This window comes from Lepeophtheirus salmonis, chromosome 11 (assembly GCF_016086655.4).
Source record: "Lepeophtheirus salmonis chromosome 11, UVic_Lsal_1.4, whole genome shotgun sequence".
Taxonomy (NCBI): Eukaryota; Metazoa; Arthropoda; class Copepoda; order Siphonostomatoida; family Caligidae; genus Lepeophtheirus; species Lepeophtheirus salmonis.
The window spans coordinates 6,672,457-6,698,680 of NC_052141.2; the positions used below are offsets into that span (position 1 = coordinate 6,672,457).

Consider the following 26,224-nt stretch of genomic DNA (forward strand, 5'->3'; position numbering starts at 1 on the left):
TTATAAAACCATTATATTTAATCCTACGGTATAGGATCACGGTTTGAACTGAAATATCCCTCAAACACGGCTAATAAAAATTAATTACTTAACATGAAATCTTAAAAAAAACAGTCTTACACGAGTCTTAACATTTATAAATATGTATATCCCTATTCTATTTCATTCCTTTGTAGCCCTTATTTTGCCAGAAAATATTTATTTTCTTATTACACAGTAATATTTGAAAGAAAAAGTTTGTAATCTTTCCCCAGATATTTTGTTCAATATATTTATACTCTAATTTTTTTTTTTCTTCATAAGAACGTCATTAGATATACATATAACTAAACATATTAAATACGCATCAGAATATACAATGCTCACCAATCATGAGGTTGTCAAGATGCTTGACAACACTCTACTTACATTGGAGTGTTGTTTGTGCTTAAAGTCTATGATTGGCCTCGTATTAATGGCATGTTTATAGATGAAGTATTTGTTTATACAAATTACAAAGTTTTATTGTTCCTAGAACGGTGTTACCTAGCAAGTACAACAATATACACTGTATATTGCTGTCAGCTGTCTTGTGTTCCGCTTCTTATCTTCTAATCAGTGTTTTGAAAGCTAGTTGGTTGAATTGTAATTATCGGCTTTAAAGATCAGAATAATGACCTACAATTATTCTATACTAATAAGATAAGTACTGTTTAACGTCTGGTACGCCTAATCAGCTGATACGTGACGCTAGTATCGCGACAAACAATCCTAGGATTTGAAACAATGATTATATACTGAAAACATTCTCAAATGTAAGAAATCCAAGCTCAATGCAAAATGTTTATAACAAAAAATTGATGTCACGAAGTAATGCGTTTACAATTTGAGATCCTGTAAGTTTTTGATTAAAATGGGGGTGTCTTATTTACCATTCATGTACATCAAACAGTCCCTAAACGTGATAAGAGTTGGCTAACTATAATTTCATTTTGTCCACCTGTCTCTTTACACATGATAGATTGCGTGATATGATAAATGTAACGCCATGCGACAGCCAAATTTATAACAATACAATCTCCTGTCCATAAAATTCATTTCGGTTGGTGATGGATCAGTCCTAAAACTGATTTTTGGACAAGTCTTTTCTTTATCGATGTTTTTTTACTGTTCAACAGTGCTCAGAACCGATTAGTCAGTTCTAGCTATCTATATTTTAATCACTACTAGCTAGGGTTGAAGAAAAAACCCAACAAAATAATGAATGATATCTAGAACGTATAATACGTGAGTATCATACGTTCTAGGTATCTAGTCTCGATGAGTGAGATTGAATAGCTCACTGGATTTCTCTCAATTGTTGTATTTACCATAAAAGACTTAAAACGACTGGTCCTTGGATCTACAAATTTTAAATGAACCGAACTGTAATATTTTTAGTTTTTTTTTCTAGACAGATCCAACACTACATTTCGGAAAAGAATTATTTAAGGAATTATTGCATTTATTTCTATATTGAGCTGGATATGACCTTCTGAAAAAAATTTGACTAATTTTTGAAAAGATAAAAATGCTGATATTGAATTAAAGAATTTCATTACGGCGGTGTAAGGACATTCATAATTAGCAGTTAAATCTCTCACCTTCTCCCTTCAAACCGTAACATATGTGTTCCCTAATATTGTTATTTTGATATTCCTTAACTGGTCAGCTGTTGATATTCCATTTTGTAAATAGTTCTATGAGGACGGCTCTTACCTGATCTTAAAAATGGCGGAGGCTTGTACGAGGATCCCATTTTGGAGAATCACTTTTTCAAAAGGAGTAGCAAAACTTTGATGTATTGATGATGGTAAATTAAATAGATGGTGATTTTTACTTGGCCTGATGTATAATTTTTTGTTTTTTTCTAACTCAAAAACTTTTAAATCAACTTCGACATAATTTGTTTATTTACTCTGTGAATAGAAACGTTTCTTTTTGTAAATTTTGCTTGAGTAGAAGAAAGCCTACGCCGGAAAAGTGAAAAAGGTGGGAGAGGCGTGTTTTTTTCGTAGGATCTTCATTATCGATACTACTTCACGAACAGGTCAAGGCACTGCGCAGGGACAAAATCCCTGCTTTCACTTTTAAGGTGTCTTTTTCCCTACTTTTTTTTTTTTTCATTTTCGCAAATAGATATTTGAAAAACTAATGGAAAAGTGTACTTAATAAATAATATAATTATTTGAAATAATTTGCTAAGAAGATTTGAAAAGAATTGTATTCAAATACAATTCTTTGTAAAATAAATTACATATACCGTTATAAATCAAGCTATTGATTAAATGATGTATGAATCTAATAAATTATAACTATAAATAACTTAACACCCTTTGACCAATGAACCCATTGCAAATATATGCTAAAAGTATTTGCAATCATAAATTTATATCAGCTACGTTGTATTAAAGTAAATCATATTCTTTCAATTAGCCAGTAGATCTATGAAATATGTGATTATCGAACTGAATATCGGGCCAAAGTAACTCTAATAAAGAGAAATACATATCATTAATCATGTAGATAATAAAATAATAACTACTCATTGTGAAAATAAATAAATATATTATTAATGAGATGTAACTTAGAGTATGTTTACGAAAACATATTGCAAAAAAATATTTATAAACAACGTATCGAATTTAGAAAACTAAATAATATTTATAGAAACTTATATAAATATATTGTAGTGATGAGACTGTTCAAAAAAAAAAAAAAAATCCGTCGTCGAATCTGAAGTAATTCTAGTAAAAATTCCAGATGCCGATTCTGATTTTCAATATTTTAATGATAATTAAAAAATATCATTTTTTTATCAAGGGCGTCCATAGAATTATATTTTAGAAGGAAGTTGGTTGGTTTTTGGATTTTTTTTGGAATAAATTTAAAAAAAAAGTTCAAATATAAAATTTTTTGATAAAAAATAAACTCAAATACACAATTTGATATTTAAATTTTTTTCAAAAATCGACAATTGTATACAAAAAAGTCATTTTTTTGGAAAAAAATTCAAATCCTCATATATTCTCAAAATTTTTTTTTTTTTTGAAAAAAGTTTCCAAAATCCCCCGCTGTTCACAAAAAAAAATTCAATAATTATATGTATAGTATAAAATTTTCTAAAAAAAAAATTCAAATATTAAACTTTTTGGATATGTATTTCAAAAATACCTTGTGATTGACAGAAAAAAATAAATTTTTTGGAAAAAATTTTGGAAATAAATGTGTTTCAAAAATTAAACAAAATTTCAAATATAAAATTTTCTATTAAATGCAAAAATTCCTTAACTTTTCATAATTTAGAAAATGACATTAATAAATAATATTAAATATAAATTGGATTTGCAAATTAAATCTTATTTTGCGGATAACGATCCTAAAAAAAACCGATTCCCGATTCCGATAAATCGTCTCTTCACTATTATGTTGATCTTAAACATAGCTCATACGATGAATCAAGATTCGAAAATGAGGACTGATTGATATAAGTAATCAATACGATGGTTTTAATTTGTCGGATGTTAATAGAGTAAAGATTTCAATTGATTGAAATATAATTCAATAGTAGATTAATTTATATAAGTATTTCCATCCTATACTTTAAAGCCGTAACCCTGGATAATTCTTGTATGAACATATTTTCCCCATTTCCGAATTTATATAAATAGACGGAAATATATAGTTGAGTCTAGGGGTCATCTAAACAGTGAGGAGCCTCTTTTAATTCGAATCCGTTCACATAATCATTATCATTGCATGTCAATATTCAAACTATTCAGTGAGGAGCCTCTCGTCATTGAATCTGTTCACATAGTCATTATCATTGCATGTCAAACTATTGTAGTTCTGTTCATGTCCTCAAGACAACTGTGATAAAATGAATCAAGGAATATATATATTCAGTAATGCAGGTAAAATATCTATTAATTTACGATTGATAAAACGCCCATTATCATAATTAAAGAAAGGATCATCATAGAGGCATAATCACAGAGTGCATCACAGGGGCATCATTATAGGGTGGGCTGGAGGGGCTGTAGCCATCCCCAAATTAAATATTTTTTTCTTTTTATTAGAAAATTTCATATCTGAAATGTAATTTTTCAAATTTTATTCCACAAAAATTAAATCCTAAAAAAATTGTTTTCAAAAAATGTAATATTTGTAAGATCTTTTACGAAATTTGTTTCCAAAAATTAATCTTTTGTGAACAGCTTTGGGCTTTTGAAACTTTTCTCCAAAAATGTAATCTTTAATAAAAAATTTCAAAAAAAAAAATTCTTGAAATATATTTATTGAAATTTTTTATGAATTTTTTTTCTAACAATGTAATATTTGAAATTTTTTTCCACATATTTAATATTTTGTGAACAGCTATGGGCTTTTGAAATTTTTTTTCTAGAAATGATTTCATTAGCCCATATCTGTTCAAAAAAAAAAAAATTTTTTGAAAAAAATTTCAAAAAGTATATATCAAGATTACATTTTTGAAATTTTTTTTAAAGAAAATTTAACTTTTTGTGAACAGCAGTGAATTTTTGATACTTTTTTTTATACAGTTAAAAATTTTTAATATTAAATTTAATATTAAATTTTTTTTTCCAAAACTTTTTTTAAAAATCCAAAAACAAGCCTTTCCACACCCATAACAAAAATAAAAATATATAATGACAATATAATCCTGCGGATACCCCAATAAAATCCCTCCAACAATAAGGAAATGAACAAATTCAGAGTGACTCTCAACTTGCAATTCAGTTTTCAAAAACTGTCGAAACAACAATTGTGAACGATACTGCAAAATCAAACTGTGCTGTATGTATATGAGATACGTTAATACAAGCAGTAATCTTGAATAAGACTTAAGAAATGGTTGGACCTTCAACACAAAATCAAGCATGAAGAATTTTTGTTTCAAAATTGAGTGTGATTTACATTTGTATTCTTTAACGACGAATATTCCTCCATTTCTATAAACAAATGACTATTAATAACTATTTATAGGCTACATAATTTGTACTAAAACCACATCGATGGACCTATTCTCGAGGTGTACTCCACCCAAAATTTAATATCTGAGATTTTTTATCAAGAACTATTATGGATTTTAGAAATTTTGTTCCAAAGTTTTAAAATTTGTGTCAATAGTTATGAATTTTTGAATTTTTTTCCAAAAAAAATAAATTAAAGTTTCATTTTTGATTGTTTTTTCGAAAATAATTGTTATTTTTTGTGAACAGCTGCAGTTTTTGGAAAAAAAATTCCTTACATTTTATATTTGTAATTTAAATTTTTGAAATTTTTTCTAAAAAAAATTATTTTCTGTGAACAACTGTGGACTTTTGCACTTTTTTTTTTTAGATTTAATTTTTTGAAAATTTTTTTCAAAAAATATAATATTTAAAATTTTTCAAAAAAAAAAATTTAAAATCTTTTTAAAAAAGTTAATATTTGAAATTCAAAAAAAAAAAAAAAAAATTTGAAATTTTTTTGTCAATTTTTTCCCCAAGAATTCGTAATTTCTTTTCCAGATTTTAATTTTTTTTGTGCATTTTCCAATCTACAACTCATACCTTTAAAAACTTTGAGACACGGGGAATCATTTTTGTTTTATTAAAAAATTCAACTTATTAGCGAAAAAATAAAAGAGCCCTCCAAAGCCCAGGAATCTGGAACCTACTGCACAACTTGATCAGGTGATCTTTTTTAATATTGTTCAAAGCCTCAATAATGGAGGCTCTAAGACACTGGTTCTTTCTTCTTTGTTGGATGTACTGAACCCCACCAGTTTCATATCAATATATCCTCTCCCACCCTCCTACAACTAATTTCACAGGCTGATTGCTACACATTATCAAAAAGGAAATTATATTGGTTCACCCTGTTTATTATTTATATCATATGATTTTTATCGTAGAATGATTAAAAGTTCATCAAAGTACAAGAATACAAAAATAATCCAACAATCTTTTTGAGAAAAACTACTATCTATGTAGGCAGCATAAATTATGATTATATATTTACATTTAAATAATCGGTCTCTTATTAAGGCTAAGAGTTTTTTTTCCCCTCAATGGTCGTAAATCATCTATAAATAAAAGTCAGGCAATGAATTTTGCAATAGTCTATAGGGATATAATCTGTTTTTGCTTATATTTATATTAATAACCATAAAAAACTATTAGTGTGAATGTGTTATAAGTGCTCTTTTAAAACATTTTAAACACATCTAAAAATAAACGATTTTTTTTAATATAACGTATAATAAAATGATACTACTTAGCATTTTAATTTATTAATTCAAGTCATCTTTTGAATTAGTTTAAATATGATAATTATAGAACACGTTTTACTGTGTGCACGAGCAAAATTGTTACACTTAACCTAAAAAAGCATGTCATTTGAGAAAAATAAGGTTGACAAAGCACATACTTTTTTAAATTAATAACCAAACGTTTGATTATATTTTCTGTTCAAAATGTAATCCTCCAATGAGTATGGGCGGCTTTCTTTTGTACTGACCGTAGAATATTATATCCAAAATTTTTGGAAAAATACGAATTTCAAACGAAGATATTCCATGGATGATTCATTTTTGAAATACACCTGATTTTAAGGTGCTTTTATTTGGTTTGGAATATTTACTCTCCTCATCTGAATTGAAGGACGTGGATTGTGGATATTTTGGAAAGATCTAATTTATGGGGAGATGATTTGAGGATAAAGATATTCCTATATTCGTACTGGTGGAAGCACTGCTACAAGGTAGAAGAGCCTGAGAGTAAAAGAAAGGGCTGCTTTAGAGAGAAAGGCAATATTGAACAATATTGTGAACGATTATCACCTGATGGCGGGACTGAAAGACGATGTCCAATCAAATAAATTGCTTAACAAATGGCTAAAGTACGGAATAAGCTAAAGATCCCCATTGATAAACGAACACAAACAACTTTTAACCTAAGCCGATAACCCGTAGTACGAAGAGCTGTATTTCAAGTCAACTTTAGGAGGACTACTTCCAAATTTAGCCTTGAGATATATCGTTTTTTTTAAACACATTGTCCCAGCGTGTATGATAAAGAGGGAAAGGAAAAGATTATTTTAAACATTTAGAGGTTTTTTAAAAAATGTTGGAGATGGAGTATGTAGAAATTTGCAAACTCATATCAACAAAAAGTCTTTGTTGTGCAACTATTTTATAGGAAAAACGCCGGAAGGAAAGTTGTGCTTCTTGAAATGTAGAAAACTAGACAGACCATTGCATATTTTTACGGACTGTGTAAAAAAAGCGAATTTATGAAAACTTGGAAGAAAGATTTTTGAGTTTTTGAATGTGGTAGAAAATGATTTATTTACATCAATTATTTTAATGAAGAACTGTACTTTTTAATGGGCTCAACAATTATATGAAGCTTTTTAACTTGCCAATATCATCTGGCATAAAAAGTATGCCAATGAGATGATCATCCAAACGAGGAAGTCCTAACGCCTGAATGAATGTTTTCGCTCTTTTAATTATCTATATCTATATTATATCTTTATTGTTTTGTTTACATCCGGATGAAAAAACAAAGAAGATCCTACAGGGATAGCCTCCTACATTAACAAGATAGTTTCTGGCATATTGGTCCACTCAGTCTCTATAGTAGCTTTGAGATTCTCCATATTCCTGTGGGGATTAGTAATCATGAAGCCCCATATTCTTTAGTCCAAAAGCAAACAATCTGATGAGGATGAAGGCCACAATGACGCCGGTCAGAAATCTTGGAGATTATCCACTAACCAATTTTGGGTCTCCATGCTCTTCTGGCTAGAGAAACCATCCTTCTTGTTGACACACAATGGGGATCCCAGCAAATATCGCATCAATTCAGAGCTCCCACTACGTTTGTCATGACATCCGGGTTACTCTTAGTTCCGATCCCCAAACCCTTCGATAACCAATACGGAGGCATCTTCATTCTGTCTTATGTTTCCACCCAGAGCATCATGTACCCTCATGGTAATTTGTTCCTGTGCATTTGGAGACACATCTTGCACCTGTAAAGCCAGGAACAAATCAATCTGTTTGTTTCTGGCCTGATCTACTTTCCACATCTTCTTGTCGGAGAAAATGTGGACTGTGAATTCCTGGTGTTTTGAGCCAGGTTATGATATTGGCCCCTCTCAAATCTGGACTCCTTGGAGGCCTCAGCGAGGAGTTGCAGGTGCTACTGACGTAACATTTCAATCCCAAGTCTTTGACATGCATCCTAGTAGTGAAAACTTACGACATTATGTCCCTTGCCTGCTTTCTTTGTCGGATCTTCCCTAGGGACTTGTTGAGGTCGTCCATGAACTCTTCCGAATTCGTCTAAAATTATGGCCACCACTTCTAGAAATCCTATCCACTGTTTCTCTCTCATCATAATTGCCATGATCCTGTACACTGTCGCCTAGCTCAACTCCACAATCTACGCTAAACATTTTTTTGCACACTCGGGTGTGGACAAGATCCACTATCTTTTGCCTTCTATCCTTCTTCATCCGTGTCCTCAGTCCAACTTTCAAAAAAAATCTTTTGAAAGGTTCAGAGAGTCTCTATGTGAAATTGGAGCCAAAGTTTTCGCATAAAACATCTGGGTTGTTAGATTACATAATAATTTTACCTGTGCAAACTATAGATTCTAGGAATTGTATAACTTCTTGTGTTGTGTTCAATTCGGTTCTAGGAATATTGCCTAAGGAAAATTGATATCATTAGAAAATTACTAGTTGGACAATTATCACCTACGGAAAATTTCCATCTATTATATTTACAGGATATGGATTTTAAATCTGGAACAACTTTAGATCTCAATATGTTGGCAATTTCTGTTTATGAAAGGGTGCTCAAATAATTTAGCTCATAAAAATACAATTTTGTTGAAACTTCTTCCGAATATGAACACCGTCCGTTCATTATTGTGTACCTCTGTACATGGGCGCACTCCCAAGGAGATTATTGAGTGTACAAAACAGCCCAAATCAAAGGTTTACAATGTTGACAAGGCTTTTAAGGAGTCTGAGCACCTGCAAGGAAGACTCAGGATCGTTCTGACCCAATAATTGATAATAAATTAATGATGATTAAAATGAATGGACATTTAGATCCTAGCTAACTATGATCTGAACCCCTTTGACTACTTTGTGGAGGCTTCTTGAACAGGGAGCCCAATACACATGTACATAACACCATTCACTCCTTGCAGGATTCTATTCTCGAGGTAGTGACCATCATGGATAAGATGCCAGGTTCAGGGTCTGATTAAAAGATGGGATTGAAGCTGGAGGTGGCTGGTTTGAGGGATTGACATCCCTCTGGACCCCTACCTGTAAAGCAAAATATTTGTTATTTGCTGAATTATTTTTGGAAAAATAATTGGTATATATATATTATCCTTGGATTTTCCAGATTTTAAATTCCCCGACCTAATATGTAGTAGTGATTCATCTACCCACCTGTCCCATCCACAAATTGGACTGAATATAAAGATTCGTAAATAGTTTTCCCATCTTCTACAAAAACGTTGAACAGTGAAAGCGGCCGCCGTCTGCATTTGTAAAAAAGTAATCTGTCGGGTAAAAGGTTGCTTAATGTGATCAAAGTATCAACGTTATATGTATGTTTTCATTCTCCTATAAAAAAGGTTTTTACTCGGACGTTTGTAAGTAGAATATTCCTTTATGTAAGCGTGTAAAAAAATTTGAAAAAAAAAAAACAAACAAAAAAAAAAAAGTTTTCCAATGAAATAAATAAGGCTTTGGTATCATGGCAATTTACATATTTAAAAAGCCACTATAATGTAGTCATACCCTAGTTATTTATTTATATTTTTCTAAGTTCCAATATTGAATAATTTGTTGCTATGCTACTTAAAGTTGTAATGCGAAAAATACACATATTGTTTATTAACATGAGTGGTGCGCCAATATCAAAATAATCTTGAACGAAATTCAAGAAATGAAGTAAATCACAATTGATTTATTTACTTCATATATGTATAATCCAATTTATCCTCGACACGACGAGTGGTCCATTTAAGATGCACATTTTGAATTTTAAACTTCCACAAGATTTAATTTATTAATTAAGAATAGATTATCAACAAAATTAATACTACAAATAGATGTGTGGAGCTCTCTTAATCATTAATGTAGCCGTCCTTAGTGGAAGCCCTAGCATCCGCTGCAGATGTAGTCCTCTGTCATGGCGTACCAATAATGCCCGACAGTGGCTTTGAGGGCTCCGTGTTTGAATGGCGGACACTGCAGGTCTTCCCCTCAACATGCACCCAAAAGGTGAGTCGAAGGGATTTGCATCAGCCCTGTATGGGATCCAAACGTGTCAAAAAAAGAGTTAAAAGAACTCATTCAGAAGAGTCTTGCAATGGAGAAGACGAATTTCTTTCATTGCCGGTGTCAAAAGTCAAAAACTCTGTGATCTCTTGCATGGGTCCTTATGAATTTGAGGAGATCGGCTGTTCTCTTTCAATCCTTCGGGTCCAGCTTGGCCTTTTTGACAGAGCCCCTCTTCCTTTCCAACGTTTTGGAATTACTGCTATAAAGAGGAAAAAGAACATTATTGGAGGGAAAATATCAAAACTATATTTAAATTCATTTAAATATAGTTTTGAAATCAATTTAAACCGAAGATAGGCGGGAATTCTTACTTCTGAAAGAAAAGTTAACATTAGCTACTGATGAACAAAAGAGACGAAAAAGCCACACACAATAGCTCTTTTTCCTTCTTTAATAATTAAACGGTTTATTTTACCTACAAAACATTCGCCTATAGGCGAAAGTTTGGTGCCGTCTTGTGTCAAAATAATACAGATTTTCTGAATTTGCCATTTTTTAAAGACAACCAGATTTAAGGACAAGCTACAGACTGTTACAATACCTTGCGGATAATATATATTTTATTTTTGACATACTCTATTAGAATTCTTCAATATTAAAGTGACTAGATGATTTTATGTATGTCAATCGTTGAACTTTTGAAAAATTTATTCTACTTGTTACAAATAAAATACAAATATATGCAAAATACGCTATAACCTATTGTAAAAGCTTACTTTCCCTTAATTAAATTGAAGAGATGTAGTTTGTACTAAATTAAGGTAGATGCACCTTGAAATATAATTAAAATTATACTTTATGTACAATTCCCTATCGGATAATTCTTTGTCGTCTAGACAAACTACGTACATTGTATATCAAAGATAGCTAATTGGTATAGCTGTAAAAAATGTTTAATTAAAATTAAAAAAATCCTTCCGAAATTTATGTGCTCACTTACACCATTTGTAAAATGTTTTTTGAGGAGAGCAACTTACCTGTCACGACGTTTCGTTAGTTCAACAGCAAGTAACGATCAGAGGAAGGTTAGAATCACAAATCTCACTCTCTATCTAAGAATGATATGAGCAGGAATTACAAGAAGGCCCATTGAAATTCTAAAGACTTACTAATTCAATAATTCATGAAGGTTGAGTGGTTTGAAAATAATTCATTTTTTTATATATTATTGTATAAAAAATTAGTTGCAAAACGAACCAAACTTGAGTCCTCTAGCAGACGTTGAAGTCGAGAAAATAGCACTTGAATGTTAGTGATGAATTTCTATTCGTGAACTCCAAGCAGTTGGACGTCTCCAGGACCACTGTCTACGCCATCAACAAGTCAGAAGCGTTGGAGAGGAAGAAGGGATCTGTGAAAAATGTCAAACTGGATCCTGGAGGATTTGAAGAAAATTCCCCTGACCGATCCTTTCAAATCAATGAGGGCCCGTGCAAGAGATTAGAGGCACATCTATTTATAGTAATAATTTTGTTAAAATTATATTATTAATTAATAAAATATATCTTTTTGAAGTTTAAAATTCAAAGCTCTCAAATTGTAATGGAACATTTGGTACTACTATGTCGATTCTGAACTCTACACCTGGTCCAAAAGGAAATCTACTTAGTGGTGAAAATCGTGTGTACTTCAGTCAGGTTAAAAAAAAAAAAAAATGGAAAATCAACATGGTTAGTTGTCATAAATTTTTGTTAAATCAGCTATCATAAGCTGTGGAGAGGAAAAGAAGGAGAAAAGGATATAAACTATGACACTTGCTAGAATTACTCTGACATGGATACCCCTTTCTACTCCAACAAGTCCAACAAGAACTTATTATTATAACTCTTCTACAAATCCTTAGAGCTACGCTCCATCTTTTATGAGTACACAGGAACGTTCAAAGAGTTTATGAATTTAATTGAATCTATTTAGGAAAGGAAGTTCACTACAAGGAGTTAAATAATAGTGACAACAACTGAGGAAAAGAAAATTCATTCTTCCGATTACAAATTCTAAGAAAAACGGGCCAGCTAAAAAAACTCACGATTTTTTTAATCTATTATACTTAATAGTTAAATATAATATGACTTGTCCATATGTTGAAAAAAGAAACCGACAATGAAAGGTAGTCACACTGACAATTTGAAAAATGTTTAGGAACAGAGCAGCTTAACGGTCATGACGTTTCATTTGATTGTCTATGAGCAGCTAGAAGATGTAAGATGTCTAAAAACAAACCCCACTACGTATCTAGCATGAACATAAGCAGAAATTATACATGGAGTCCAATAAGGACCCATACTTATAACTATAGTTTAAAATATTATGATGATGTTTTAAAAATAAACTGAAAATAAATTAAATAACTTTTATAATTTGAAGAACTTTTTAGAGGAGAGCAGCTGTACTAAGGAATTTTTGCCCTTTACTACAGGGTGCGTGAACAAAATCTGCCGCTTTAAAAACCAATATCTACAAGGTTATTTTATAATATTTATTGATAAAATAAAAACGAATATCTTTATTAGGAAATAAAACAGCTAGCTATTCAATGTAGCCAAAACCCGCTCAATGCGGCTACAAAACCGAGAACAGGCATTTTGGGTCTGCACTGCTTCTATCTCACTGAATTTCTCCTTGATGCAGGTGATGAGAGATTGCTTGGTGTTATGGGAGGAGCGGTTGGTCATGTTCTCCACGTAGGACCAGACGAAGTAGTCCAACGGGTTAAAATCTGGTGATAAGGGAGGCCAAGAGGAGAAGGGTACGAACGCAAAAGCATTGCTTTTCAGCCATTCTTGCGTCTGCTTAACTTTGTGGGCCGGAGCCGAGTCCTTCTGCCACATCCACGGCCTGTCGCTGACAACAGACTTGATCCACGGCCACACAACGTCCTCCAGGACCTGCAGATATTTGTCTGAGTTCACCCTGAGGCCTGTCTCGAAGATGTGGGACGGTATGACATGCCCCTCACTTGACACGATCCCAAAGACCATAACTGTAGCTGGAAACTTGGTCTTCATGACCTGGGGACGTCTCTGTTGTTCACGACAATCCAGCGATGGTTCCGGGAGTTGTGGATTTGATCTTTAACAAAATTCTTCTCATCAGAGAAAAACCAGAGCATGTTCGGCGACTTTGGGTTCTTCAAGATGTTCAGCAGCCTGTTCAGCAGCCATGACTCTTATGGAAGGCTGGGGTCCTTGTCGATGATGTCTCTGACCTTGTTGATGAAGGTGACGTCCTGGACAATCCTGGTGCTCTTCTCCTCCTTTTTCTTCCTGTCAACAACGTCCATCGTGTCCAATTACCCCTCCAGCTGGTTCCTGAGACTTCTGACCGTTGTAAATGTCATTGACAGGAGGCCAGAGATGTAAGCATTGCTTAATTTCATGTGATCACTAAGCATAATCTGAATAGCAGTGCACATACGATCTCTCTCATTGAACATAATGACTTTTCTTGGGCACTTAAAATGCTGCCTTTGCTACAAGTGGTGAATAATAACTGAAGCCTATAACCCGGGAAAAAATTTTAACACCAAAAACAGACGAATTAGAAATCAGCTGATGGAGTAATATCGTCTTTAAAATGCGGTAGATTTTGCCCACGCACCCTGTATAAATTCTATTGGTCAGGAGGAAAAAGTTTTACGCAGAAATAGGTGTAAATAATTTTTCATTTTGATAAATTTTATTTTTTGTGAATATCTATAGATTTTTCAATTTTTTTCCAAAATATTTGAAAATTTGCTTTTATTTTCCCAATTTTTTTTGTTTTTTTGTGAATAGTTGAGGTTTTTTGAAATTTTCAATAAAAAATTTCATTTTTGAATTTTTTTTTGCAAAAAATTATAATATCTGTGATTAATAAGGAATTTATTTTTTTCCTAAAAATTTAATTCCAAAAACCAAGAATTCTGCGAACGTCCCGGTAAATTTAAAATCTCAAAAGACTCTAATTTGGTCATAGTTTTTGTAACACAGAAGGGATATTTTTAGGCCAAATCCTCTTTGTCATTATAGTAAATTTTGTAACCAAAAATGAGGGATCCTATTCAGCAATGTAATCAACGGAAAAAACATTGATAAAAAAGATTGTATTACTGAACAAAGAAACATATCAAAATTGAATGGTACATTATAAAGATTTTTGAGTATATTAAAGATAAATCTAATATTATTAAATAAAATCTGTTAAAATGTGTTTTACCTGTTTTTTTGAGTCATTTATATTTGTTACAAATCATTATCGATCTCATTTCTTGAAAAGTTTTCAAAACATTTATGACATTTTTAAGTGAACTATTTAGTACGTCTAGCCTTGTTTATAAAGTATTAGTTTATTTCTACTGTTCCGTACCTATTTTAAATTTATAGATCCCAAAACTGTATCATTTTGACATCCGGATAATTGATTGTTGAGGTTTAAAGATTGTTATATGGGTAATTTAAAAAAATATATATTCCATTAGCCCATAGATGTGATTACGTCTCTTTAGTTCTTATGTTTGTCAGTTCCGTTAGACAAACAAATATATTCATTATAATTCATTATTTTCCTATTACAATCAAATATGCTCCAAAATGGCCAAGTTTTAGAATAATGACGTCATGTACATCCATACACGTGCTTATCTTCTATTGTTACGAACTTGAGCAGGAAAAGTATTAGGTTGCCAATTATTATTGTTGATGAATCTACTAATGATCTAATAAAAGTGATCAGAGCCAAATTATACTCATATGTCTATATTAATAAACAAATATTGACAACGCATACTTCTGGCTAATTGGAATCAAAACACCTCTGGCTTCCTTCAATTTAATTTTTATTATTTGACCATGAGATACAATTTGAACATTCACTGAATTGAGTGTTCTTTTGCAATAGACCATTTTGCATCCTTTTTTTATCCTACGGATTCATAAAATCTTGTTTTTCTCAAAACCATATTTCCACAGATGATCCGTCATGCTTAGGTCACTATTTCCCTGCATCCAATGGTCCAATTTACTCAATTTTTGGCTTGTGGATAGTGCAAACATTGTTCTAAGTGCCTAACCTCAATAAGTTGATACTGAAGACTAAGTATTTATACTAGGCTCTTTTACTGGTGTAAGATGGTAGGCTAAATTTGTCATATCTGTACTTCTGATCTACAAAATCCTCCTACGATGTCAATTTTTATAAATCAGTTGAAATCGGTGGCTCAGCACCGTTAGTTTGACATAAGGTCTGAGTCTGTCTAATTGTGAAAAGGTATGTTTTTTAAGTACTTAGTAACGTTTGGTTTCAAAGAAACTAAACGTTACTTGACTAATGGTGGCCATTTGGAATATTCAATTAGTAAGTATCCTGAATATTATGGAATATAAAATCAGTTGATTATGACTCTAAATGAAATAATCAGGGAGTTTCCTTCATGATATTTAATGTCTGAGAGTGTGTTGGTGTGTTATAAACATTTCTTCAAGGATATCTTATTTAAAATTTTGTCTGTATTTTTTTTTGAAGATGATACATGTGTTTTACAGGACCTTGTATTACTATTTAAAAATCATCATGTCCAACGAGTAATGCAGCGTGTATACTTATAAAAAGGAGTGTTCTACAAACCATGAAGAAGAAACCATTTCTAGAGAGACTGAGTGAAATCATTCTCAATGAATAAACATGGATACTCTTGATATTTCTTATTCCCCTCTCTCTTCTCTACGATGTCATCTCATATATCCTATTCATCTATGATGGAATCGCGGGTATGACATTTCAAACCCATGAAGACAAAATTAAAGATGTTCAGAGACAAGTTCGTAAGCGCCTGCAAACTAAGGATAAGCGTCCAATGTGTACATCCAGACCCGGTTGGAAATCCATTACTTTTCAAAAACTCATCTACAAAAGTAAATGCTATCAGGTACTACTTTAATCATATCTAATTTATACAATACCCATTCTGATTGAAATACTCCTTATCTCCAATAACCAGATCAATGTCAATATGTCAAGTATTTTGTCTGTGGATACATCACGGAGAAAAGTGATGGTGGAGCCGCTTATCGATATAGGGACTCTCAACGACTACCTAATTAATCTTGGTTGGACTCTACCCATTGTGCCTGAATTGGATGAGCTCACCATTGGTGGCCTAGTGATGGGAGGGGGTATTGAGTCCACTTCGAATAAGTACGGTCTTTTTCAATATATTTGCTCAAAATATGAACTGGTTATGCCGGATGGATCTTTGGTTACGTGCAGTCCAACGCAGAAACCAGAGCTCTACTGCTCAATCCCCTTTTGCTATGGGACTCTTGGACTTCTTACTGCTGTTGAAATAGATATCATTCCATATAAACCTTATGTGAAGTTGACCTATACTCCTAAACAGAATTTAAATGACTATAGTAGAAGAGTTTTCTAAAGTGATCCAGGAAAATAAGGTGAAGTAAATCGTTTAAATTGTTTACCTTGCACTTTTTCTTTTTGTAATTCGTAATAGGAAGAATGAATTTTCTTTTCCTTAGATGGTGTCATTATTATTTAACTCCGGAGTAGTGAACTTCCTTTCCTACTAAATTATATTCAAAACCTGATTGAAATTTCGTGTATACTCTTAAAAGACGGAGAGCTGATTTGTTGCAGAGATATAATTAAAACACAAACGAATGTTTAATAACACACTTTAATAAACGAGAATGCGCATGAAAGAAATCGTCTGAATGAGAAGACCGTCTTTTATTTTTCCGAAAAATTGACGAATCAAAATTTGTGAAGAAAATTTCAACAAACACTTCTGCACTTATTTTGTGGGGGAAAAAAAAGTAGTAAATGACATTTATTAGCATTGTAAAGAGGAAAAACAAACTGGCCAAGATATTTTTCGTACTTGACAAACCAAAAAAGTTAAGGAAAATACTGTCGTCGAAAAAATAAACCTCCATAACTGGTTTATTTTTGGAAATATGTAATAAAATCTTATGGAAAGATTGAATATATTATATTGCTCTAATGTTAAGGTTTATAATTTTATGTCCAAAATTGGATTTACAAAAAAAAATCTATTATTCTATATGTAGGTTTTCATTTTATATGCACAAATTACATCAGAAATCAATTCAGAAAGAAGGATCATATAAATAAACATTTTTTTATAACTAACCTTCTCAAAAAAAAAAAATACTATCTAATCGTTATACATACAGATAAAAGAATAAATCCTTTAACATACATAATTCAGAACACAAATCCAAGCATATAACAAAAACCGAAACAGGAGCAAATCAATATAAAATATAAGTTAAGCCATTCAACATTAAAAGTGCCAACAGTCTCCATCGTAAGACTATTTCTCTTTAAAAGATCTGAAAGATCTTTCAATCCTTTTTTAAGGAGACAATATGTTGTCGACATCTAGGGGTAATATCTTATAGCATCATCTCCAAATTTATATCCAGAGGTCGTCAGAACCCTCAAAGAGAAGGTAGCATATATTTTAATAGATGAGATGATAACAGCTGTTATCTCATCAGCAGCTCAGAGTTCATAATACGTAATTTTTCTGGCATCTTCATCTAGTTCCTCAACGTTTAAGTGAGCATACTGCTTTAGAATAATGATGAAAATATCTTAAAACTTTCATTATTTGATCCAACTCGATCTTTTGAATATTTTGGGTCTTTATTCATGGATTTGAAATATAATTATAAACGACGTTGTTCATAGTACCATAAATAATTTTGCAAATGTTCTACGGACATCTTATAATTCAAATTTATAAAGGAAGTTAAATGACAATTATTATTGATCTCAAATCATGAATAATTTGAGCTAGTCTGACCTATACGTTGTGGGTAAAATGTTTATTTAACATATTTCAATTTGACATTTCCGTAGATAAATATATAGTTGAGAGAAGTCTTTCATATTTGTCAACAGTTATTCGATTTTAAAAGGTTATACATGGATAGTTGGGCGGTGGATTTAAATTATGATTATTTTTGGTGATCTAAACAAGTTGGATTTTACACAGTTCAAGCTTTCAGCTGTATAGGAACGGTCATCGCCGAGCTTAAAAGACTTGCGATCAAACCCAAGGCTATAACAAACGAACGGCGTAATTGAAATGTAGAGATTTTGAATCCATAATTTTAACAAGTTTAATTTTGAAAAATAGGGGTGCTACATTTACTAAAATTTGTTCAGATGTCGGCCATGTGTTTCTGTTTCTAATTTTCTATATAAACTCCATCGAATACAAGGTTATTGGCAAAAAATATAATTTCTTGCTCAAAAATTTGAAAAACTAAAGTGTTTAGAAGAAAAAATTTAAAAAATTAAAATTTTTAGAATTTTTTTTAAAAATTAAAATTTTTGGAAGAAAAAATTTAAAAAATTAAAATTTTTTGTAGAAAAAAACTGAAAAATTATATTTAATTTAAAACATTAATTTTTTTGAAAAATATTTCATATTTAAATTTTTAAGTAGAAAGCAAAAAATACTTAGCTACAGCCCCTCCAGCCCACCCCCGCGGATGCCCCTGATCAACCGAAGCTTTGAGTGCTTGAAGATTCGGTGCCCTTTTCCGGCTGGCTTCTAATTGTGGACAGAAAGTTATAATCGAGCAGGTTAGCATCTGGCGAATATGATGGTTGCATTATTTTCGCCCAAAATTGAATGGTGGTCTCAAAAAATGACAATGTAACCTTTGCTGTGTGTACCGGATCACCCTCGTGTTGAAGCTTGTCTTGATGACAATACTGTCATTAATGGTCTTTCTTGACGTTGTAAAAAGTCTGCCTGCTTCTCTAATTCAAGTTTTGGATATCTCTGTATTTCGCGCGATCAACCATCTACATATATTCTTTTTTTCTTTGTGAGACCATTTTCCGATTGATTGTGTTAATTTTTTTGAAGGGGGTGTCAACAAACACAGTTTGTGAGCTGATAAACTCATTTCATGTGTTCTCTTCTTCTACTCTTTTTAAGTGCCCAGATTTCAACTACGTACACGGTACATGCTCTTTATTATTTGAATACAGATAGGGAAACAGTCCTTTCTCCAAAATATTAGAAAAGGTTAGACGTTCAAACAATTCAAATGCTTCCCAGACTCACTTATTCCAGCTTCCTCGTTATGGGAACTTTTATTTGAATCCCTAAAATACCCCATATTTCCTTCGCTTTAGAACTAAGATACTTAGCGGGAAAGTAGCTAGGATCAATAATCACCATTAAGAAGGATTGGCTAGTGGATGACGTCATTATTAACCTAAAGAACTTATCTATCAGGCAGGTATGCTATTGAAAGCAGGGTCATTTTTCGGAGGTACTTACAGACGACCTCCAAAATCAGGGACGCTGGGTCACATTACTTCTATACAATTAATTATATTATCAAAACATCATAGTAGCATGTGGTTCGAATGTAGTTCGAATCTTACCGTTGTAGTTCTTTAAATTATACACAAACACAACAATGATTGGAAGGGAAGAGTGCTTATCATTATTCAACATGGTCCTTTGGCGAAATCGACGTTCGGAAAATTGTCTTTTGGCAAAAATATTTTCGACCAGTAGTACACTCATGAAGATACTTAAAGTGGAACTACCGTTGATCAATTAGCACTTTAAAGAAGTGTATTTAATTCTTGGTGTAATGATTAATCTTAAGGACTGACCAGTGATAAAAAAGAATGGCTATACCACTGAAAGTAGGTACATTTCCAGGGCATTTGCAGCTGAGGACACGCCTTCAAAATCGGGAACGTCTTATCACTCTACTATTATGTAAAGTATATTTCCGAGACCTAGATACTTAGTAGGAAACTAGTTAAGATCAATAAACACTATTAAGAAGAATTGTTGTATGTATGACGTCATTATTAACACATAGTAGGGACATTTCCAGGGCATGTACAACCGGAGACAAAACTCCAAAATTAACCCGATTTTGAAACAAAATAAATCTTAAAAAAAACAACCACCAAACATTTTAAAGCCCTAAGCTCAAGCTGTTCAACTTATTTGACAAGGCAAGCCAAGGTTTTTAAAAATTTTGAACAACCCCTTCGTAAACAATGCTCAAGCACAGGCTTTTTTATAACTATAATTATTTTACATAGGTCATTTGACAGCATAAGTCATGAGTTCATCATCTTAAATTAAAATAAACAAAATTGAAAATTATTGAATTTCTAGGTAAGTAGGTCACGACTTCTTCTCCTACTTTTTCGTCTTAGCCTTAATTAAATGTTCAAAAGCATGACATTATGACCTTCGTTGAATGACTAAATGTGTAATAAATTCCAAAAATGTATTGGTGAACGAACAACATTAGAAGCATATAAACGTTTGTAGGTAAGTATTGCGATAGTGGTCAAGGAAGCAAGCAAAATTAATTATTTAATTATACAATTAATAAATGAAAATATTTTAAAATTCATATTCAATTATGGTAGTAGTAATAGGTTGTTCAAAAACCTATACTTAGATTTATCTTATAAAATCTAGTTGTCGATTTTTTTTTTTTTATAATTTATTTTTACAATTTTTTATAGGTTTGAGTCAACATTTGAGTACGAAAAAAAACCATTAAAAGGATTTTTTTATTTAAAAAAAAGTGCTAATTTCGAATATGTGCTTATATTTTGTATACTAGGGGTCGGCAAGTTATGGCACGCGCGCCACTGCTGGTAACACGGAGGCATATTCACTGGCACGCACAAATTAGAACATATTTCCGTAGTTTGTGTGTGTGTTTTTACCATTATTCTTGATAGTGGCACACTCATTGATTATAAATGTTGAAGTTGGCACTCCATGCCTCAAAGGTTACCTACCCCTGGTGTACATAGTCCTCTAATCCTGAGAAAATGCAATTTAATTGTCAAAAAACAACCAAATTTAAAGGGTTTTGTTTCAAAAGAAATAACCTTTCAATTTATCAATTATTTTTACACCAAAGGATTTTATTTGAGTTATAAATATATAGGCATGAGAAAACTAAGAAGTATTATATTATCCGTAAGGTGGTGTGACAGTCTGTAGCTTGTTGTTTAAATAATTCTCACAGCGCTCTCCATGTGATCTACAAACATCCAAGATTAATAGAAATACAGGTGTGGTGTCTAAAACTGAACACTAGTTTAAATTTTACGGCTTGAGGGCTTGACGAGGGGTTCTCTTGTAGACCTTAAGGCCAAGATCTTTCTTAACTAGCCGGTCCACGGTCCTTCTGCTGACGTTGAACTCCCAGGAGAGGCTGCTGACGGTGACCTTGCCTCTCTTGCCCTCGACAGACTTTTTCGCGGCAGCAACCATTTCGTCCGACCTTCGAGACCTTGACTTAGATCTTGTGGTCGCCTCAGGAGTCCCTTTGGCTATAACACTGTAAACGGTGGTGCGGCTGCAGTTCAGAACCTTGGCAATTTCAGTGGGAGTTTTTCCCCGCGCGGAAAGTTACAAAATTGCGACTCAACGTCTCTCCATATTATCGGCTGCTGTTTCACTGTTGCTATTTAAATTTTCCTGGAGTTTTGTTTATAACTAGTCAAGACCCTTGCCTCGAAGTAGCAACCGGTTTCAACATCAATAAAATCACGAATATGTGCATGGTGTAAAGTTTAAAGGAATGTTCAGCTCTAGACGCGCACACATGTACAAAGTATGTATACGACTGATGTTTGACTTCCACCACGCCTTTTAATAATGACGTCATAGTGTATGATTGGTTGTGCGTTTTGTCAAAATTTGTTACTCTTGCCCACCAGTCGGGAAGATACATCAAATTGAAAATTCTAGCAATAGTGACGTCTTATATTATGATTGGTTGTTGTTTTCCCAAAATCCCTCTGTCTCGCCCAGTAGTCGGTACGATACATCAAATTTAAAAATCTAGCAAAGCCAATTCCATGAGGGTATTACCTTGAATTTCTATTAACCTTGCATACACCTATATAATATTTTAAATAATATTATTAATGATGTAAATTATTTGTATTTTTTGGCTTGTTTTTGTTATTCTTTTTTGTAATTTGAAGAATAAATTGTCTTTTCCTTAGTTGTTGTCATTATTATTTAACTCCCAAGAGGTGAACATCCTTTCCTACTACATTCAATTATATTCAAAACCTGATTCAACAATCCTGTGAATGTTTTCGTATTCACCTCTGACATGATGTATCATGTCAGAGGAGGGAATCGAGAGCTGACAAACAATTCTATGAGGGCCCTTCCAATATATCTTGAGAATTATACAAATATGGAAGAAGTGAAAAATATAATATCAGCTAAATACAGTAAATTAATTATTAAAAAATATGTAAGAGGAAAACCATTTCAATAAACTTGGAAAGTGTTCTCGTTAAAGTACTCTCTGTTTTGGCAAATTTCTCCGACAATAGAGTTAGCTCGGACTTTTAAGTCCCGATAAAATATTTGTATTGTAATTATCAAAGAGGTGTTACTAGACAAAAAAAATGTAGGAAAAGCATTCTTGTTTAATTGTGTAGATACTTTCAGTTAAGAACGAACAAAAAGAAAATTTTAAAAAAATGGGGAAGAAAAGAGATTTTTTTTCAACTTTTTTATTTTTGCAAATTTTTGTAGTGATCTTATTTTACTATTTTATATTTTGCACAAAAAGACTATTCCTTAAGAGAACATGTATAAATAATTTTTTTTGTTTTCAATTAAATCCCTAAACATAAGACAATAATGCAACAATTAATTAGCATGGTGAGTCAAAAGATATTCAAAATACTTTGTAGTAGTTTATCACATTTCATACAAATCTTTAATAAAATTTGTAAAAGGATTTGGTAGAAAGCAAAGTAATAAAAACTATTAGAATAAGAAGCAAAAGAAACATACGACTAACAAAAGTTGGATGGAGACAAAAAGAAAAACAATTAAGCATTGGATGCCCAAAACTTTTTATATTGCTTATGGATGCGTATTAGACGGCGAAGAAACGTCATATTATCTTTCAAACATGATGGGTAGGTGTGTATCAGATCCCTTGTGTATTTTCACGTTTGATTAAAAAAATCCAGAATTTTTATGGCAAGGACAAAGCATATTGCAGTCGAAAGCAAAATAGCTCTAAGCTCTTCATTTTGGATAGGGTGGTCTTCTGTCAGCTTTTCTGCTGTTCTAATTCGACAGCTCAAGAGAGCTAACTCCATGGCACAAGTTTTTGTAGGAGCACTCGAAATATTTGTATTGAGGCCGAATTAAATCATAGGAATCACAAATTTATCATTTATTTTTCTACAGGGATCAAAAATAACACAAAATATACATTTTTTAACTTTTCTATTGAAAATCAAAACTATGACGAGCATATAGGTATAGAGCAGCCATTCATTCGATATAATCACCGTTGGGATCAATTACGGCCTCTGAACCGGCCGCAGGCTCTTCTGACCATCTCATTGTCCATGTTGCCGAATACCTCCTTGATGGAGTCCATCAGGCTGGCCTTGGTGCTATGGGGATGTCTGTTGGTATGTCTCTCGACATAGCCCTAGACAAAATAGTCCAAAGGATTAAGGTCGGGAGAGTTAGGAGGCCACAAATCCACAAATAACAGCTCTCGGTTAACCACTGCATGGAGATTTTGGACACATGGCAGGGTGCTGAGTCCTGTTGCCACACCCATGGCAGCCCAGATCCCTCGCCATGGCCTTCATGGACCTGGTAGGGTCATCTTCAACCATCTACTTCCCAGGTGTCCTCTAGCTTCTTACCGATAGGCTGAACAGTCCGTAAATTCACTCCTAAGGTTGAATTGGAGATTTCAGCTCGATTATTAACCAATGTCATGACTACGGCGGACCTCAAATCTCTTCGTTCCACTTATAGCTCTTTATCTCCTCATATGATGACGGCATGATGCTAACTGAACTACGTATTCTCAGCCGACAAGAATAGCTTTCCTATTTGGTAACCGGTTTTTTATTTAATAATGTCGTCTTCAAGTTATCAAGGTTTAAAGTAGGCGACAATCGGATCCCCGGTCCCTGTATGTTAAGACCTATGAATTTTTTGAGTACAGGTTTGCGCGTCTAGAACTGAACCTTCCTTTAAACTTTACGCCATGCACATATTCGTGATTTTATTGAGTTGAAACCGGTTTATACTTCGAGACAAGGGTCTTGACTAGTTATAAACAAAACTCCTGCAAAATCTAAGTAGTAACAGTGAAACAACAGCCGATAATATGGAGAGACGTCGAGTTGCCTTTATAGACAGGACACTCCTTTGAGGAGTAGCAAAGACCCTCTCCACTAGATGTGCCTAGATAGAGTAGTCCAAGGGTTTTGCATCTGGAGAGGAGGGAGGTCACATGTCGAGTTCCCAAAAGTACGGAAAGTTGCCTCTCAGGAAGTTCTTGGTCCTGGCGGTGCAATTACACGGAACTCCGTCTCGAGTGAAAACTAAATTGTCCCCGAACTTTTTTCTGGCCAAGAGTAGCACTTTCTTATCAAAAAGTTCGATGTAAGTATTTGCAATGAGCCTCTCCTGTCTCTAAAAAAATGGTGGGGAAAATTCTCCTCAGCTCGCCACAACGGTCAAGATTATAGTTATGGGTGGATTTTTTGTCCTGAAGACATATCTCACTGAAGCTGACCTGACATCCTTGGATATGGGCATGGGGGATATGCCACGTGAGGGAAGCTTCAATATTTCAATCCTTTGTTGCTCCATTTTACTCGTTCTCGTTTCTTTTGTTTTTAATTTAATCGAAACTTTACATAAGGAATTCTGGGTCACAAAACCTATCTTTCACCGAATTTGAAGGTGACCTAAGCGCCGGCGAGATTTCACACTGTCATGTAACGTTTTTATACAATTCTATACCTTTTTAATAAAGTATGATGGGGTGCATGATTGCATTGTTATTTCTGTGATCAAATATCTACGCAGTCCTAAGTTAGACACAAAAATAACTCACGTTGCACATACATATAAATAATATTTTCTTTAAATTATATATTAAATTACTACTTATTTTAAAATACTCTCATGATATATTACTCTAAATTTATTTATATGCTTAACTCCTGCATAACTTAATTTATGTCGAAGTGTTACAAATGAGTCTCTCCCTACGTGGGTCCACAGCATAAACAGATTTTATTTGCAAAAAGTTGATTGACTTATAGATATATATTTGATGCATTCTAAGTTTGTTAGGCTATTTTTAAATGATTATTATAACTTATCCTATTTTAAGATTTAAAAAAAGTTATGAAGATGCATTTAAAATCCAACTTTCCTTTGTTACAACTTTCAGCAAACTTTATCAAATACATTACTCATTTAAAATATCTCAACCTTTCCTTCGAAAAATGAAATAGAAAGGCCATCAACTTAATAGTATTTTTATAAGGTTACATCGTAATACAGAGCAATACAAATCTGATCAACTCAACTCATTCGCACAACTAAAGGGTAGGAATACCTCCTTGACTTCCCACAACTTCTTTGTGAGAGAATGTGCAATTAAGCAATGTCGTAGAACACATGGGGATTACCTGGAATTTGTACTCAACTCTCCAGGTATTATTGCTTGGTCGACATTGAGCAAAAGTTGGTCAGGATCATTTAGGTATCAACCTCAACCAACCTTTTCTAAATAATACGGTAAGTATTCTACGAAATTCCGTCACAAACTCGAAGAAAAGTGGTATAAATTAGCTACAGGGTCCTTATTTACAAAACAATATGACCTTGAAGGCGCTAGAGAAATATTGACCTTTTTTAAAATCGAAGAAGAGCCCTCTCGCCATCTATTGTATAGTTGCCCTAAAGTAGCGCCCATTCGTAATGCAT

At 32.8% G+C, this 26,224-nt stretch overlaps 2 protein-coding genes across 3 annotated transcripts in view; one reads left to right on the plus strand and one right to left on the minus strand.

Moving 5' to 3' along the window:
- LOC139906542 (uncharacterized) overlaps window positions 1-26,224 on the minus strand; it is a 61,099-nt gene that overhangs the window by 14,734 nt on the left and 20,141 nt on the right. Inside the window, exon 1 of one of the 2 annotated variants that reach the window (XM_071891617.1) lies at window positions 1,738-1,978. The exons of the other annotated variant lie outside the window; for it this stretch is intronic. Coding sequence (XP_071747718.1) covers window positions 1,738-1,777 — 40 coding nt within the window. The 5' untranslated portion in view covers window positions 1,778-1,978. Of the gene's footprint in view, window positions 1-1,737; window positions 1,979-26,224 lie in introns of those variants that run through there. 2 annotated transcript variants of the gene reach the window in all.
- LOC121126272 (delta(24)-sterol reductase) lies at window positions 15,953-16,807 on the plus strand. Its single transcript, XM_040721608.2, has 2 exons — window positions 15,953-16,303; window positions 16,376-16,807. Exons 1-2 carry the CDS (start codon window positions 16,148-16,150, stop codon window positions 16,805-16,807), a joined length of 588 nt encoding a protein of 195 aa, XP_040577542.1. The 5' UTR covers window positions 15,953-16,147.

What these genes read in the sequence shown, in the direction of transcription:
- LOC121126272 (XM_040721608.2), top strand. Translation starts at nt 16,148, where the DNA reads ATGACATTTCAAACCCATGAAGACAAAATTAAAGATGTTCAGAGACAA. An exon ending in ACAAAAGTAAATGCTATCAG is followed by an intron (nt 16,304 to 16,375) that starts GTACTACTTTAA and finishes TCCAATAACCAG; the next exon opens with ATCAATGTCAATATGTCAAG.